This window comes from Lepidochelys olivacea (genome assembly GCF_965140295.1).
Source record: "Lepidochelys olivacea isolate rLepOli2 genome assembly, chromosome: 1".
Taxonomy (NCBI): Eukaryota; Metazoa; Chordata; order Testudines; family Cheloniidae; genus Lepidochelys; species Lepidochelys olivacea.
This window is the reverse complement of record NC_140411.1, coordinates 7,863,533-7,881,792: the sequence shown is the minus strand read 5'-3', so window position 1 is coordinate 7,881,792 and position 18,260 is coordinate 7,863,533. Positions and strand designations below refer to the sequence as shown.

Genomic DNA, 18,260 nt, shown 5'->3' with positions numbered 1-18,260 from the left:
ACTGCATGGCCAGAAAGAGTCAGAATTGTAAAATCACATAGTGCTCAAGTAGGCTATGGAACTCGCAGCCACAAGATATCAATGTGGCCAAGAACGTCTCAGGCTTCAAAGAGGGATGAGATGTTTAAATGGGTAATCAGGAAATCCAATTACATAAGAACATAGGAATGGCCTTCCTGGGTCAGACCAAAGGTCCATCCAGCCCAGTATCCTATCTACCAACAGTGGCCAATGCCAGGTTCTCCAGAGGGAGTGAACCGAACAGGTAACGATCAAGTGATCTCTCTCCTGCCATCCATCTCCACCCTCTGACAAACAGAGGCTAGGGACACCATTCCTTACCCATCCTGGCTAATCGCCATTAATGGAGTTAACCTCCATGAATGGATACAGTTCTCTTTTAAACCTTGTTATAGTCCCAGCCTTCACAAGCTCCTCAGGCAAGGAGTTCCACAGGTTGACTGAGTGAAGAAGAACTTCCTTTTCTTTGTTTTAAACCTGCTGCCCATTAATTTCATTTGGTGGCTCCTTGTTCTTAAATTATGGGAGCAAGTAAATAACGTTTCCTTTTTCACTTTCTCCACAGTCTCCTCTTTTCCAAGCTGAACAGGCCTAGCCCCTTTAATCTCTTCTCATACGGGACCCGTTCCAAACCCCTAATCCTTTTAATTTTCTGAACCTTTTCTAATGCCAGTATATCTTTTTTGAGATGAGGGGACCATATCTGTGTGCAGTATTCAATATGTGGGTGAACCAGGGTTTTATATAAGGGCAATAAGATATTCTCCATCTTATTCTCTATCCCTTTTTTAATGATTCCTAACATCCCGTTGGCTTTTTTTCACTGCCGCTGCACACTGCGTGGACTTGGGAATATTTTTTCCAATGTGCATTACTTTGCATTTATCCACCTTAAATTTCATTTGCTGTTTTGTTGCCCATTCACTTAGTTTTGTGAGATCTTTTTGAAGTTCTTCACAGTCTGGTTTGGTCTTAACTATCTTGAGCAGTTTAGTATCGTCTGCAAACTTTGCCACCTCACTGTTTACCCCTTTCTCCAGATAATTTATGAAGAAGTTGAATAGGATTGGTCGTAGGACTGACCCTTGGGGAACAACACTCGTTACCCCTCTCCATTCTGAAAATTTAACATTTATTACAGTACTGAGTATTTTTGAAAAAAATGTCTTAGATTCATAGATATTAGGTCAGAAGGGCCAATTATGATCATCTCGTCTGACCTCCTGGATAACGCAGGCCACAGAATTTCACCCACCACTCCTGCAAAAAACCTCTCACCTATGTCTGAGCTATTGAAGTCCTCAAATTGTGCTTTAAAGACTTCGAGGAGCAGAGAATCCTCCAGCTAGTGACCCTTGCCCCATGCTACAGAGAAAGGCGAAAAACTTGTAGGGCTTCTTCCAATCTGACCTGGAGGAAAATTCCTTCCCGACCCCAAACATGGTGATCAGCTAAACCCTGAGGATATGGGCAAGATTCACCAGCCAGATACAACAGAAATTTCTTTCCCGGGTAACTCGGATCTCACCCAATCTAATATCCCATCACAGGCCATTGGGCCTATTTACCATGAATATTTAATTACCAAAACCATGTTATCCCATCATACCATCTCCTCCATAAACTTATCGAGTTTAATCTTAAAGCCAGACAGATCTTTTGCCTCCACTGCGTCCTTTGGAAGGCTCTTCCAAAACTTTACTCCTCTGATGGTTAGAAACCTTTGTCTAATTTCAAGTCTAAACTTCCTGGTGGCCAGTTTATATCCATTTGTTCTTGTGTCCACATTGGTACTGAGCTTAAATAATTTCTCTCCCTCTACGGTATTTATCCCTCTGATATATTTACAGAGAGCAATCATATCTCCCCTCAACCTTCTTTTAGTTAGGCGAAACTAGCCAAGCTCCTTGAGTCTCCTTTCATAAGACAAGTTTTCCATTCCTCGGATCATCCTAGGAGCCCTTCCCTGTACCTGTTCCAGTTAGAATTCATCCTTCTTAAACATGGGAGACCAGAACTGCACATGGTATTCCAGGTGAGGTCTCACCACTGCCTTGTATAACGATACTAAAATACCTGTCCTGATGCATCCTAAGACCGCATGAGCTTTTTTCACGGCCATATCACATTGGCGGCTCATAGTCCTCCTATGATCAACCAGTACTCCAAGGTCCTTCTCCTCCTCCGTTACTTCTAATTGATGCGTCTCCAGCTTATAACGAAAATTCTTGTTATTAATCCCTAAATGCATGACCTTACACTTCTCACTATTCAATTTCATCCTATTACTATTACTCCAGTTTACAAGGTCATCCAGTTCCTCCTGCAGGATATCCTGGGCTACATCTACCTTCTGGTCCCGCCCCCGATGAACCCAATTGTGTACAGTGTGAAAAGCAAACACCTGCGTGAGAGGATAATCAGGGCATTTGTCAAGTGAAGGGTCAGTTCATCACCTGGCTCCAGTGCTGGTGACATGGGGGAGGAAAAACACGAGCGATGGGCATGGCCACGAATTCCATCCTGGATCCTCTTCCCACGAAGCCCTTTCCTCTGCCCCATCTCTTCTCCGAAGACCACACCTCTCCTATTCCCCTTTACCCGAGACTCTGCCCCCTGAGCCAGAGTCACGCCTTGCTAAGAGTTGCACAGGGAGCCAGAGCCACTGTGAGGTGCCCTACACCCTCTACATTTTATCCCCCAGGATGTACAAGTCAGGGAATGTGGAGAGTCTTGGGCTCCCCACAGCAACCTTTGCTCCCAGGGCAGCTCTTGAAATGGCCTGACTCTGGCCTGGCTCAGAGGCAGAGCCTTGGGGAAACTGGAGGAGCAAGAGGCTGGGCTTCGTGAGAAGATATAGGGCAGAGGACAGGGCTTCAGGGGAAAAGGGGAATAGGGTCTGAACCAACGCTATCTGCAGTAATCAGGACCGTGGGGGTGATCCTGAGTGCAGGAGAAGGCTGGGGCTGGAGGGTAAGAGATGTTGTGTTTTGGAGAAGACTAAATAAATGCAACCCCACAAAGGGGGCTCTTGTTTTAAGTATCTGAGGTTGACAGTAAGTGATTGCAAGGACCGTAGAGGGATGGGCAGTGTTCCTGCAGGGCCACCTCAGACCCCAAGGGGGCATTCTGGGGTGATTCCTTCTGCAGGGACTTGGCTAAAGTGGGCTGTGCTCTTCGAAGTCATTACTGATGGGCAGATGTCATCCCAGCCCCCAGGCTGCTCTAAACTCTGCTGAGGGAGGGAGAAAACAGGCCAGTGAATCAAACCCTTGTAACTGGCATTGGCCATGCCCACTCTATGCAGTGAAGGGGGGAGGTCTGCTGGTGGAGCAGAGAATGCAACGAGGCCTGTCACCTCTCATGTGTCTGGAAGGCTGGTCCTGTGTCTGGGCACGGCTCTGCAACTCCAGACAGCTGTGTTTGACTCCCAGGCCATGCATGACTGTGGACAAGCCATTGGATATCTCTGAACAGGTGGATAATATCCTTGCCCTGCCTCACAGCGGTGGTGGGAGGATAAATACATTCAATGAACTTAGATACTCTGAGACCCTAAGATCAGGGCTGTGTCAGGGTTCCACAGAGCAACACCTCTGACCTTTGTCTATAAAAGGCCTCTTACCACAACCTCCTGTGAGAGCTGGCTTCTGGGAAGCCCCATGACTCCAGCCCCTTAGTGTCTGTGGCAGATGTGGGGGTGACAGTGAAGGTTAAGTAGTGGATTTCTGAGGGTAATGTTGGGGTGTAACAGGGAGGTTCAGCAGAGTCACAGAACCAGTGATTGTAAGCCTTTGAGGCTAAATGGGTCCCACTACCAAACTATGGATCAATGGCCTCGGGGGCCTCCTCTTTGATTGTCTGGTTGAGAGAAAGCAGTCTGAGGGCAAAGGTCAGCTTCACACCTAGGCCCTGTAACACAGATGCGGCTGAGCACTATGGTGGCTGCGCCTAGGTTCACACAGGTTTCAGCAAAGGCTGCTTCCAACCGAAAAGGAAAGACAGATGGGATGATGCTCTAAGAGCCACAGGGAAACTAGGCTGGGTCCCAAGAGCTTCTTGTCTTCCCAAAAGAATGTAAGTTGGGCCAGTTCTGTTTGCTACTAAAGCTCCTCATTTCAAGGAGGCTGGGGGTGACTATGTAGCTCTGGTCACAAGTAAGAGTGTCAAGTGTCCATTCAGTGCTGCTGGGTGATAAGCTTTTATCGTTGATGGGATGTTGTTCCCAGCTCAAACAGTGGGACAATTAAAAACATCAGAATCCAAGAACAGCCATTGTGGGTCAGACAAATGTTCCATTTAACCCAGTATCCTGTCTTCCAATAGTGGCCAATGCCAGGTGCCCCAGAGGGAATGAACGGAACAGGGAATCATCAAGTGATCCTTCTCCTGTCGTCCATTGCCAGCCTCTGGGAAACATAAGCAAGAAATACCATCCATGCCCATCCTGGCTAATAGGCATTGAAGGACCTCTCCTCCACTAATTTATCGAGTTCTTCTCTGATCCCTGTTATAATCCTGGCCTTCACTAAATCCTCTGGCAAGGAGTTCCATAGGGTGGCTGTGCGTTGTGTGAAGAGATACTTCCTTTTGTTGTTTTAAACCTGCTGCCTATTTGTTTCATTTGGTGACCGTAGCTCTTGTGTTATGAGAAGGAGTAAATAACACTTCCCTATGTACTTTATGCACACCTGTCATGATTAAATTGTGAGACTCCTCTCATGACAGAAAATCATCTGGTTTACAGGGTAAAGAGACTATTTATCCTTGTTTCACTGTGACAGTCTTAAGTCTTCTAGGCCAGCATATATTCTTGTTGTGTGATAGTTGCTATTCTGAATGCTTACATTCTCCAGTTGCATCCAAAATAGAAATTCACTCAAGACAATAAATGATAGTTTTATAGAAGTTGAGGAAAGAAGGGACCATTAGATTATCGAGTCTGACCTCCTATAGACTTTCTCCCAGTTTACCCCAATATTGACTTCTATCTGACTAAGTATCACTTCTGTTCCTCTAAAGCGTATCTTTTAGGAAGGCATGTAATATTGGTTTGGAGATATCAGGAGAATCCACAAAGTCCTTTGAGAGTTTGTTCCCCTGGTTAATGACCAACACAGTCAAAAATATGTGTGTCTCATTTCCAAATTTAATTTCTCAGGCTTCAGTTTCCAGCCATTGGTCCTTGTTATACCTTTCCCGGCAAGGTTAAAGAGCCCATTAGTACCTGGTATTTCATTCCTGTAAAAGGGCTTGCACGCTATTATCAAGTCAGTTCTGAATCTTCCCAGGTTCGACTCACTACATGCGAGTTTATACAGCCAAGGGTAAGTTGGAAGTGACCGAGGAGGATGTATTCGTCAGTCCCAGGATGACTGTAAGCCACCAGTGTGCTGCAGGTGTGAACAAAGCAAATGAGATCCTAGAATGTGTGAGGCGAGATAGGGAAGTAGTAAGATCCTTATAACAGACACTGGTTAGACTTCCTTTGGCAAACTATGTAAAATTCTGGTCACGCATATTACAGAAAGAAGAATTCAGACTGGAACAGGTGCAAAGAAGGGCTCCTAGGATGGTCACGGCAATGGAGGGCCTGGCTTTTGGAGGAGACTGGAAGAATTTGACTGGTTCAGCATAAGACAATGCAGGCTGCATGGGGATCAGATTGCTCTATAAATATATCAGGTCAGGGAAGGGGGAAACACCAGGGAGGTAGCCAAGCTCCTGGATCTAAAGGACAGCATTGGCACAAGAACAAATGAGGAAAGCCTGGCTAAGAGCCAACTGAGGCTGGAAATGAGAAGTTGGTTTCTGAGCATTAGAGTAGGGAGGTTCTGGAACAGCTGCCCAACAGAAAGGAGGGAAACAACGTTTGAAAATAGAGCTTGACAGGTTTATGCACTGGTGATATGCTGGGGTCGCCTGCCATAAAAGGAGACTGGACTCATTGACCCAGGAGGTCCCTTCCAGTCTCATATCCCTATGGATCACATTAGGCCATTCTGAGTCACACTGGGAGCTCCTGTGGAATTGCTTGTCCACTATGACCCTGCTCTGTGCCCTGGCCAATGGATCTGTCCCTCAGGAGATTCAGGAGAAAGCATGACTCAGCCTCATTGTCTGAAAAAGGAATTGTTCTTGGGTTCCTGTTTAGTGTTGTCACAGGAGTGTAATTCCATGAGTTTCTGAACACTCCATGCTGAGCTGCCAGCTGCCCCCACTCAGTCACTTGCCCCAGAGAGGAAGGGTGGTTCAGCGTTAAAGTGCTAACCCGGGGCTCAGTGCCTCTATATTTGGCACTGGTGCAACCACTGCTGTAATATTGTGTCCAGTTCTTTTGTCTACAGTTCAAGAAAGACGTTGATAAATTGAAGACAGTTCAGAGAAGAGCCATGAGAATGATTAAAGGATTAGAAAACCAGCCTTAGAGTGATAGACTGAAGGAGCTCGATGTATTTAGCATTAGGAAGAGAAGGTTAAGGGGTGATTTAATCACAGTCTGTAAGTACCTGCATGTGGACCAAACATTGAACAATGGGCTCTTCAATCTACCAGAGAAGGTTATAACAGGATCCAGTGGCTGGAAGTCGAAGCTAGACACATTCAGACTGGAACTAAGGTGTAATATTTTCTAACAATGAGGGTAATTAAGCATTGGAACAATTTACCAAGGGCCGTAGTAGATTTGCCATCACTGATAATTGTTACATCAAGTCAGGATGTAGTTCTAACAGCACTGCTCTAGAGCTTATTTTGGTGCAGGTCTCTGCCATGTGCTGTAAAGGCGGTCAGACTACGAGATAGCAGTGGTGCCTTCTGGCTTTGGGATCTGCCCAGTGGTGTTCGTAGCTCTGCCCTGCCGCACGGGGTGTTGTACTGATAAATATGTCACAGATTGACAGGCGCTCGGATGCTACAATAATTGGGGCCGGAGCTAAGAGCTTTAGAGAGATTTCAGCTCTATGCCTCCTAAGGATGATTTGGGGTATTCGGTGGAGAACCTGAACTCTTCCCAACACCCCGTGGTGATGAGGCCTGTCATTAGCACAGCACCTTTTGATGAGGGAGTTCTGGGCCCCTCCTGCAGCTCAGCAGTAAGAGGGAGAATCAGCACATGGTTTCTGGAGAGTGTTGCCTGGGCAAACAGAGCCCTGTGGGGCTGCCCCTCACTTTGTTCCTGACCCCCAACTGCTCCATGATCAGTGAGAGCCGCTCTAGTGCTGGTGATAGACCTCACACTCTGCATCCGAATTTCCATTATCACCCAGTTTGGGGGTAGCTGGATCAGGGGGAGGAAGTTGTTTGGGTCTAACAGAGAGTTGTAGCTGGATTTGGGTCATTCCTCTTCTGTTAAGAATGTACATAGCCTTACTTACCCAGTGTCTGTATGTCTTATGGCTGAAGAAGGGGAGAGACTGAGTTGTGTCTCAGGTACCAAGCGGCTGTGCAAGCCAGTCACTGTTATGTCCGGAGCTCTGTGGCATAACTCTGTTACCTACAGTCGGGGGCTCTCATAAGTATATTTTTAAATCTCATTATTTGGAACCATCTCATGATTTTCTGGGGTGTGGCTCATAGTTTTTGAATTGAGCTCGGCAATACCGTGCAAGTAGTTCAAAAGACGTGAAGGGAAACTGGGAAAAGTCATAACAATTAGGAATAGTTTTTTAAAAGTACCTCAGAAGCAGGAAGCCTGCCAAAGAATGAGTGGGGCCACTGGATGACTGAGGTGCTAAAGGAGCACTCAAGGAAGATGAGGCCATTACGGAGAGGCTAAATGAATTCTTTGCATTGGTGTTCACTGCAGAGGACGTGAGGGAGATTCTCACACCCGAGTCCCTCTTTTTAGGAGACAAATTGAGTCCCACATCGAGGGGTCAGTAAAGGAGGTTGTGACGGTACATCCCATATTGATGATAGTGGTATGATTCTGACATGATTATGACATAATTATGTTGCATCTGGTATAAGATATGTCTTGTGATGTGTCACTGGAAAAGTTAGGATTTGCTGAATATTATTATCCTATTTGTGTGCATGTTTCATTTTTGTACCTGAAGTTATCAACATGGACTATATATCTGTATTTCAAATACCGCCCCCCAGGTATTAATACATAATCTGGGTTAATTAATAGGTTAACAGTGATTTTATGAAATACAGAATGTAGGATTTAAGTGGTTCCAAGTAATAAAAGGGAGTAACAAAGTAAATTACCAAGCAAAATAAAATAAAGCACGCAAGTCTAAACCTAGTACAGTAAGCAAATGATTACAGATGAAATCTCACCCTCAGAGATGTTCCAGTAAGTTTCTTTGACAGACTAGTCTCCTTCTAGTCTGGGTCCAGCAATCACTCACACCCCTGTGGTTCCTGTCCTTTGTTGCAGTTTCTTTCAGGTATTCTTTTGGGGGTGGAAAGGCTATCTCTTGAGCCAGCTGAAGACAAAATGGAGGGGTCTCCCCCAGGCTTAAATAGATTTTCTCTTGTGGGTGGAATCCCCTTCTCTCTCCTATGCAGAATCCAGCTACAAGCTGCAGTTTTCGAGTCACATAGGAAGGCAAGTCACATGTCCATGCATGACTCAGAACTTTACAGGTGGCAGCCATTGTTCACATGCTACCTTGAACGTCACAAGTAGACTTCTTATGTGGATTGGAGTCTTCCAAGGTTCCATTGTCAATTAAGTGTTTCTTGTTTGGGCTCTTGCAAATTCCTTTCTTAAGAAGCTGACCAAATGCCTTACAAAGGCTACTTAAAATCAAACAAGTACACAGCCACTATTCATAACTTCAAACACAATAATGACACATGCATACAAATAGGATGAATATATTCAGTAGATCAGAACCTTTACACGGATATGTTACATGGCATACGTAGAATCAAACATATTCCAGTTATGTCATATTTACATTCATGAGCATATTTCCAGAAAGCATTATAGAGTGCAAAGTCAGAATGGTGCCACCAGGCACTCTGGGATACATAGTCACAATGCATCGTTCACTCTGTCGATAATGGTGCCCCGAATGTGGACACAATCTGTTGACAGAGGGGGCAAATGTAGACTCGCTTTGGCGACTTTGCTTTTGTCGATTGTTTTCGGGTCAACATAAGTTTCATTCACAAAACTTGGTAGTGTAGACAAGCCCTTTTTAAATGTTGCTGACTGTCTTGTTCTCCATCCCCCAGTGAGCTGTCCTCCCTCACCAGCCCCTCTGCCATTGCTCCAGACCTTAAACACTATCTGAACCTCTCTCTACAGACTGGAGATCAGTAGCTCATGTCTTCTCAGATGTAAGGGTCCAGCAAGGAATAGGTGGCCCATGTTTCTCATCTCCCAGGTCAGCAGCATGAGAGCCAGCATTGACCTTTCACTTGACGAACACCCTGATTATCCTCCCACGAAAGTGTCTGCTTTTCACACTGTACACGATTGGGTTCATCAGGGGCGGGATGAGTAGGTAGATGTAGCCCAGGACAATCTGTAGTAAGGGAGAAGAGCCCTTCCCCAATCTGTGTGTCAAAGACAAGCCGATATCTGGTGTGTAGAAGAGAAGGACGGCACAGAGGTGGGAGACGCAGGTGTTCAGGGCCCTGAAGCCCTCCGTGTGGGATGCAACACTCAGCACCGTTTTGAGGATCATCAGATAAGAGAGGAAGATGAGCAGTGAATCTAACCCATCCATGGAAATGGTAAGAAACAAGCCATAGATGTAGTTGACTGTGATATCCGAACAAGCCAGCTTCATGACATCCTGGTGCAGGCAGTAGGAATGGGAGAGGACATTGACTCGACAGTATTGGAACCGTTTCAGGAGAAAGGGGAATGGGAATGATACGGCCATCCCTCTTAGCACACATACCAGTCCCATTTTGAATATTCTCGGCAGGGTTAAGATGGAAGCATATCTCAGTGGGTTAGAGATTGCGACAAAGCGGTCAAATGCCATCAACAAGAGTATGGAGGATTCAATGATTGCAAATGAGTGGATGAAGAACAGCTGGGCAAAACAGGCATCGAGGCTGATCTCCCTAGAGTTAAACAAATATATACCCAGTATTGTCGGTATGGTGGATATCAATAAGCCAAGATCTGTGATGGCCAAAATGGAAAGTAAAATGTACATGGGCTCATGGAGGCTTGGATCTGTTTTTATAATGAACAGAATGGTTGAATTTCCCAATATTGAAAAAACATAAATGAAGCAGAAGGGGATAGCGATCCAGAGATGGACCTCTTCCTGCCCAGGTATCCCGGTGAGAAGGAACATTGCAGAGTTGAGTTTGGTGTCATTGACAGCTGACATAATGTACACGGGAGGTCCCAAGAGTTTTGGACTTTCCTTCCTGAAAGGAAAAAGAACAGGTGACAAGGTGATATTTAATGAGATATCATTCTGCTCTCTGTGCAATTCTAGAGACTCCCTGGAGCTCAAGGAAGATCAGCAAAAACATAGTCTTGGATTTACGCCACGGATAAGAAGATTGGCTCTGCCAGACTGGACCTGCAGTCCATCTAGCTCAGTATCCAGTGACCAGTTCTCAATGCTTCAGTGGAAGGTGGAAGAAGCCCTATAATATGGAGCTATGAGATGACCTGCTCCCAGGAAAAGTTTCCCTCGACACCCACAAGTAAGACGTATTTTGTGGTATAAATCAAGAAGTTTGTGGCCCCTTCCAAAACTTTTTAAAACAATCCTCAATACTGGAATTGTATATTCTAGTTACCCATATACACACCCAGTCACTCTTTGAAAGGGTCTAAGCTCTTGGCCCCACTGATATCTTGTGGCTTTGAGTTCCGCAGCCTACTTGAACACTGTTATTTTACAATTTTGACCTTCGCACAGACGCCCTTTCTGGCTCTTAACTTCTGAGTATGGCCCATTGTATCATGACATGTGTGTAAACACATGGCAAGTGCATGGTGAAAATGGTCATTGTATTTATCTGCCCTGCATAGAAGCCATTTGTAAACATGTTTCATTGCCTCATTATATATATATATGTAAGCAGAGTCAGGATGAGCTTTACCCTGACATCTGGTGGCGAGTCATGGTGTGTTGTGGAAAAGAACTTCAAGGGCTGATCTCATTTGCATAGGCACACCCACCCTGCCTAGTGGTCACTTTGTCTACTCTAAGAGCCCCAGTTTCTCTGTTATTGGGGCAGGAATAAACTGTTATTATCCTGATTATATGAATCAACGACAGTGGAACTGTACTTGGCCTTTTGTTATGATGGAGGGACTCATCATCAACTAAGCAGCACTTGCTAGACAAGGGTCATGGGTTCCAAAACCCAGTGACTAGAGAGAGGATGGGGACAGGTATTAATGCTTGTTGGTGTGGGCCCCCTAGTGAGGGTATCACTTGCTGATTGTGCTTCCTTTTCTCTCTACTGTAGGTTTTCAGAGCTAATTATGATTCTATTAGGGGTTTAGTTACAGGCTCTTAAGCTGAATTTGCTTTGGGATAATAGTGCACGAGCACTGGGGTTCCCCTACTACAAGCTGAAATCACAAAAGAGCTAAAGTTACTAATAGCTGAAATCACTGAGTGTTGCGTTAAGTAGTGGGGGAGCCCAAAAATCTATTGCAAAGCAGTTTGCGTGACGGCGAGCGGAGCAGAGCGGCTAGTGGAGCAGAGCAGTTTGTTGGATGCCTGGAGCAGCTCATGGGGGTGGCTGGCAGAGCAGAGTCCCATGGAGAGGTGGGGCAATCAGCTTTGGACTACTTAAGGTGCCCTTTAACCCCCCCTCCCACCCACGTCTCCACCCAGGTTGGGAGGTAAAACTCTGCAGATAAACTTTCGAACTCTGGGGCTGCCCTGACCAGGGACAGAGACTTTTGGGTTCTTGGACTTTTGGGACTTTGGGTGATTTTGGGTTGCTGGACTCAAGAACCAAAGGGAAAGGACACGCCCCAATTTGCTTGGGGTGGGTTTTTTGCTCATGGGTTGTGTTACGAATCCTTTTGGTGGTTTTTGCCCAACATAATACCACTCTATTTCTCTCTGTTATTAAAAGGCTTTTTGATACACTCAGACTCTGTGCTTGCGAGAGGGGAAGTATTGCCTCTTGGAGGCGCCCAGCGGGGGTGGTATATATTTGTCCCAGGTCACTGGGTGGGGCTTGAGCCGGTTTTGCATTGTGTCATTGGAATGGAACCCCTAGATACTGAACCCAGCCCTTGTTGCTGCCAACTCTGATTGGCAGAAGGTTTACATTATATATAATTTTTTTACCTCCTGAGAGTCCAAATTATGCCACTGTCTCTTAAGGTACATGGGATAAATTCTTAGTGCCAGGTCTTAATTCAATAATAAAGACTTCAACTGCATAACTCTAGATTTAAATGAGTAAATTTGATCAGAACTGGGATCTATTAACTTTCCCTTAACAAATGCTCCCCGTGATACAATCTGAGCCCCAAGAATCCCTCCAAGAGAAATGCTTTGCCTGAATAGTGTTGCCTGAATCCAGAGATGTGGATCATCCTACAGCCTTCTCTTCATCCTCATAGGAACTGCATCCTCTCCCCGTGCAAGGGATTGTAGTTACATGGCAAGTTATAAGCTAACATGGACAGTTCCTTCAGCTGGATGGGGGAGGGGTTGGCGTCAGACATGGGTGACGTGTGTAAACACGAGGATTCTCCTAATATCCAGTCGAGTGTCCAAGTTACTTCTTCCATGCTCATGTAAGAGGTGATATTTGTAAATTTCATACAACCTCTATAACACTTCTCTTTCCTGCACCTCAGCTCTCTACTGCTGAAACAGAGATTTGCATTGGGATTGTCTACATGACCCTGAATGTAAGTGATAGAAACAGCTTCTGGTCAGTTACCAGGACCTGTTACCACAGAGCAACGCAGCTCTGAATTCCTGTGTTCACAATTGAGCCAGACAATAAAACCTTTCAAAATGCATTTGTTGAATATAATTCCAGGAGCAAATAAACCTGAGGTGATTTGGGAACTAGTCACTGATAATCCATGGGATTTCCTCTCGCTCAGGCCCAGGCAGGATTGGGCCCAGAGCACACGGCACCTCTAGAAATAGGACCCCTTGAGAAATCCTGATGCAGGGCATGGGAATTGTCATAGCCTGAGCTCACTTTGAATGTCAGATTTCTGTGTAGCTTGAACAGCCCACCGTGGAGCACGGTTCCCAAGCTGCCTAACGCTGCCTGTCTTCCAAACCCCTCACTGAGTCACCCGACAGCCCAGCTGTGTCCTCTGCCACTGCACAGAACATCTGCCAATGGAAACAGCTTCCAGCCTTTCCCCTCCACTTCACGTTTTAAAGACAGTGAAACCTGCCAACATACCCAATTCCTGCTAGAAGGGGAGCCGCTGACACCCGAGGTCTTCACTCTAAAGGACAAGGAGTCATCGGAGCGTTTGCATCAGCAGCAGGCAGTCTCTGTTCAGATTGGGAGGCAACTGTCTTTATGAAGCCTGCCGGCACAGTCCCTCGGGGGCCTCTTGGCCATCAGGGAATGTCAGCTGCCTGGCTTTGTACGCACCAGCTTTAACCCCTGGCGTGACCAATGGCAAACTGCCGGAGGCCAATTCACAGGGGACGCCCGGTGATGCTGCCCAACTGGACGGCAGCTCCAGCCCTGTCAAAGGCCCTATTCCTGGAATCTGGGCTTGTCGTTACCAGTGGGGGACATAGAGTTAGTGGGGCCCCCCATGCGTCGCTTTATCTTTGGGTCCCCCCCTTTGGGACCCAGCCAAGAAAAGAACATTCTCTCTTATCTGCCCCTCCCATTTTTCATTCAGTTTTCCTTCCTCCTCCTCCTCTATTATAAGTAATAGGAAGTAAATGAAAATAAAGTGAGGTACCTTGATTGGTGCAGGGGGTTGGGGTGTGTGGGAGGGGGTGCGGGTGCAGGGTGCTTGCTCTGGCCTGGGGCAGGGGGTTGGGGTGTGGGAGGGGGTGTGGGTGCAGGGTGCAGGCTCTGGCCTGGGGCAGGGGGTTGGGGTGTGGGAGGGGTTTGGGGGTCGGGCTCCGGGAGATCGTTTGGGTGCGGGGTGCAGGTTCTGGCCTGGGGCAGGGTTTTGGGGTATAGGAGGTTGTTTGAGGAATCAGGTTCTGGGAAGAAGATTGGGTGCAGTTTCTGGGCTGGGGAAGGGGGTTCAGGTTCTGGGAGGACGTTTCAGTGCATAGTGCAGGCTTTGGCCTGGGGCAGAGGGTTAGGGTATGGGAGGGGGTGTGGGGGGTCGGGTTCTGGGAGAAAGTTTAGGTGTGGGTTCTGGGCTGGGGCAGGGGGTTGGGGAATGGGAGGCCATGAAGAGGTCAGGCTCTGAGAGGACGTTTGGGTGACGGGTGTGGGTTCTGGGCTGGGCCAGGGCCTTCCAGTGCAGGAGGGGGTCAGGGGCATGGCACTTACCTAGGGTGGCGTGGCTCCCAAAGTGACTGGCATTTACACCCCTCTGGCAGCAGCTTCTAGGGGGAGTGGTGGGGGGCGGGGTGGTTGGCGGCAGGCACCACCCCAATAGCTTCCACTGGCAGATGTTCCAGACCAAGAGGAGCTGTGGAGATTGCGCTCGGGGTGAGGGCAGCACAGAGTGACACCTCCCGCAGGGGCTGGAGGGACATGCCCGCCACTTCTGGGAATGGGGTAGAGGGAGGGAGGCAGAGTGGGGAGGGAGCCACCATCGCCCTGTATGATATTATTGACATAAATTGTGACCATATAGATCATTGTTGCAACCACTGTTATATATTTGTAGCAAATATTGTACAAAGGTTGTCATATGAGGGGTCTATGAAAAGGTTATGATTTGCTGGTTAGGATTATGCTATCTGTATGTGTGTATCATTTTGTAGTTGAAGTTATGAATATTGTCTATGTACTTGTATCTCAATGTGTCGCATAAGTGAAGCATTTGGTCAGCTTCTTGAGAAGGGACTCTGCAGATTAAGTGCCCAATCAAGAAACACTTAACTCACAATGGACTTTGAGGGACTCCAAAGCACATCTGAGTTTTGCTGGGAACGTTCAAACTGTCATGTAAACAATGGCATTGGCCTGCAAAGAACTGAGTCATGCATGGACATGTGACTCCAAACTCCATCTTGCTGCTGTGATTTCCACAGTAAGAACAAAGGGGTGTCCTTCTACATGGCAGAGAATATAAAAGGCCCTGGAAATTCCTCCATTTTGTCTTCAATCCTGCTTCTTGCCTCTGGAGGAACTGTGCTACAAACTGAAGCTCTGAAGAATGGACTGAATGACCCATCCCAGCTGTGGATGGACTCCAGAGACTTGTTTTGAACCTGCAGTTTATTCCATCACTGCTGCAAGCCTGAACCAAGAACTGTCTGTAATTGATTCCATTTAACCAATTTTAGCTCTTATCTATGAAATTTTTTTTTTATGAATAAATCTATAGGTTTTAGATTCTAAAGGATTGGCAACAGCGTGGTTTGTGGGTAAGATCTGACTTGTATATTGACCTGGGTCTGGGGCTTGTTCCTTTGGGATCAGGGGAACCTTTTTTCTTTTACGGGGGCATTGGGTTTCATAACCATTCACCCCCATAATAAGTGGCACCGGTGATGATACTGGGAAACTGGAGTGTCTAAGGGAATTGCTTGTGTGACTTGTGGTTACCCAGTGGGGTAAAACCAAAGTCCTCTCTGTTTGCTGGTTTGGCATGCCTGAGATGTAAAGGACCCCCAGCTTTGAGCTGTGACTGCCCTGCTCGAAGCAATTTGTCCTGAATTGACACTCTCAGTTGTGTCCTGGCAGAGGCAACATCGTTACACCCTGGCCTGCTGTGCGGCTGCTGGAAATCTCTGTGTGCCCCTGGAGGGGAGCGGGGGAGTGGGTCTGCGGGGTAGGGGAGCACATAGAAATGCCTCCTGTGGCGGGTTGGATCACAGAAACCCCCTGAGAGCTGCCACCTGATGTGCCAAGACGACTTCTGCTCCTGTTTTCCTACCCTGGCAGCTGAGGACTTCAGTGCCCTGCATGGTTTGAGCGAAACCCGCTAGCCTGCTGTACGCCCAGACCCAGGCCTGAACTACATCCCCTAAAAGCTGTAGGCTTAACTGAAAGCACCTTACAGAAATGATCCTGCCTTTACCATTCAGATGCCCAAGTTCCAATGGGGACCAAACCCTAAACAAATCCGTTTTACCCTGTATAAAGCTCATACAGGGTAAACTCATAAATTGTTCGCCCTCTAAAACACTGATAGAGAGATATGCACAGCTGTTTGCTTCCCCCCCTCTCTGCCCCCACAGGTATTAATACATACTCTGGGTTAATTAATAAGTAAAAAGTGATTTTATTAAATACAGGAAGTAGGATGTAAGTGATTCCAAGAAGTAACAGACAGAACAAAGTGAATTACCAAGCAAAAAAATAAATAAATAAATAATAGGCAAGTCTGTGTAAAATCAAACAGAATACAGACAAAAACCTTAGCAGTTCCAATAAGTTCTCTTTTACAGACCAGCCTCCTTCTAGTCTGGGTCCAGCAAGCACTCACAGCCCCTGTAGTTACTGCTCTAGGACCCTCTCCAGCTCCCTGCTAGCACATGTTCATCAGAGATCTGCTCCCAGGCCTGTCACAGCAGCCACTGACACAGGATCTGCTGAAGGGGTATGGTACAGGGTGGAGGGGACTGCACAGAGATGGGAGGGCTGGGGAGAGTAGCTGAGGGGAACAGTACCCCAGCCATAGACTGGTCAGGAGGTTTTGACATTTCCATACCCAGAGTGCAGCCCAAGACTCTGTCAATGCAACCGTCATTGATGTTATAAGGACCAGGCAGATGAAAAGCCTCCAATTTCTTTTGGGGTTCCAGGAAGCTGCAGCTGGGCAGCATCATGGCAGCTGAGCTTTCAGAGAAAAATGATCCTTTTCCTATGACATCTCCTCTTGAATAAATGGGTGAAAGGGGAACATTTCAGTTTGAATCTCAGTTATTTACGGTGTCTGTTTTCCAGCCCAGCATCAGCCTCTCCCCCTTGTGGTACAGGACCACACCCCTGGGTGGCAGCACTCCCACATTGGGCAGTCCTTTAGGGTTACCATATTTCCTAAGGAGAAAACAGGAGACACCCAGCTGCTCACCAAAGGCCACCCCCATTCCCTCCTGTGCAAGGCTGTCTCCTGTGGCTGGAACCCTGCCTCCCTGCCTCCAGCTCTGCCTACCCCATACGGGGAGCTGGCGTCTCAATTCGTCTCCACCGAACATTCCTCTGCTCCCCACCGTTTTGACAGGAACAGACGTTTCTCCAGTTAGCACTTACGAAGTCAGCAAGAGCATACGGGACAAAAGCCTCTTTTGGAAAAAAAATGTCAGGTCAGCTGTGACAGGACTTAACTAAGGGACCGTACAAGCCAAAACGGGACCAATGGGCACCCTACCACACACTCAAGTGTGATATTGCAGAACTACTAACTATGGTTTGGAACCTATCACTTAGCTTCTGTACCAAGAGACTGGAGGGTAGCTAATTTTGATGCCAATTCTTAAAAAGGGCTGCAGGGGTGATCTAAGCAATTACAAGCTGGTAAGACTAGTTTCAGAAGTGGGCAAACTGGTTGAAAATGTAGTAAAGAACAAAATTGTCAGACATTTAGGTGAATATAATTTGGGGAGGAAAAGTAAACATAGTTTTAGTAAAGGGAAATCATGCCTCACCAATTTACTAGAATGATCATAGAATCATAGAATATTAAGGTTGGAAGAGACTCAGGAGGTTGTCTTGTCCAATCACCTGCTCAAAGCAGGACCAACACCAATTAAATCATCCCAGCCAGGGCTTTGTCAAGCCAGGCCTTAAAAACCTCCAAGGATGGAGATTCCACCACCTCCCTAAGTAACCCATGCCAGTGCTTCAGCTCCCTCCTAGTGAAATAGTGCTTCATAGAATCATAGAATATCACGGTTGGAAGGGACCCCAGAAGGTCATCTAGTCCAACCCCCTGCTCGAAGCAGGACCAATTCCCAGTTAAATCATCCCAGCCAGGGCTTTGTCAAGCCTGACCTTAAAAACTTCTAAGGAAGGAGATTCTACCACCTCCCTAGGTAACGCATTCCAGTGTTTCACCACCCTCTTAGTGAAAAAGTTTTTCCTAATATCCAATCTAAACCTCCCCCACTGCAACTTGAGATGATTACTCCTCGTTCTGTCATCTGCTACCATTGAGAACAGTCTAGAGCCATCCTCTTTGGAACCCCCTTTCAGGTAATTGAAAGCAG

At 46.8% G+C, this 18,260-nt stretch overlaps 1 protein-coding gene across 1 annotated transcript; it reads right to left on the bottom strand.

Moving 5' to 3' along the window:
• Positions 1-9,398: 9,398 nt before the first annotated feature.
• On the bottom strand, positions 9,399-10,334 carry LOC311513676 (olfactory receptor 51G2-like; the record flags this gene model as incomplete). Its single annotated transcript, XM_084615662.1, has 1 exon — positions 9,399-10,334. One exon carries the CDS (start codon positions 10,332-10,334, stop codon positions 9,399-9,401), a length of 936 nt encoding a protein of 311 aa, XP_084471788.1.
• Positions 10,335-18,260: the final 7,926 nt, after the last annotated feature.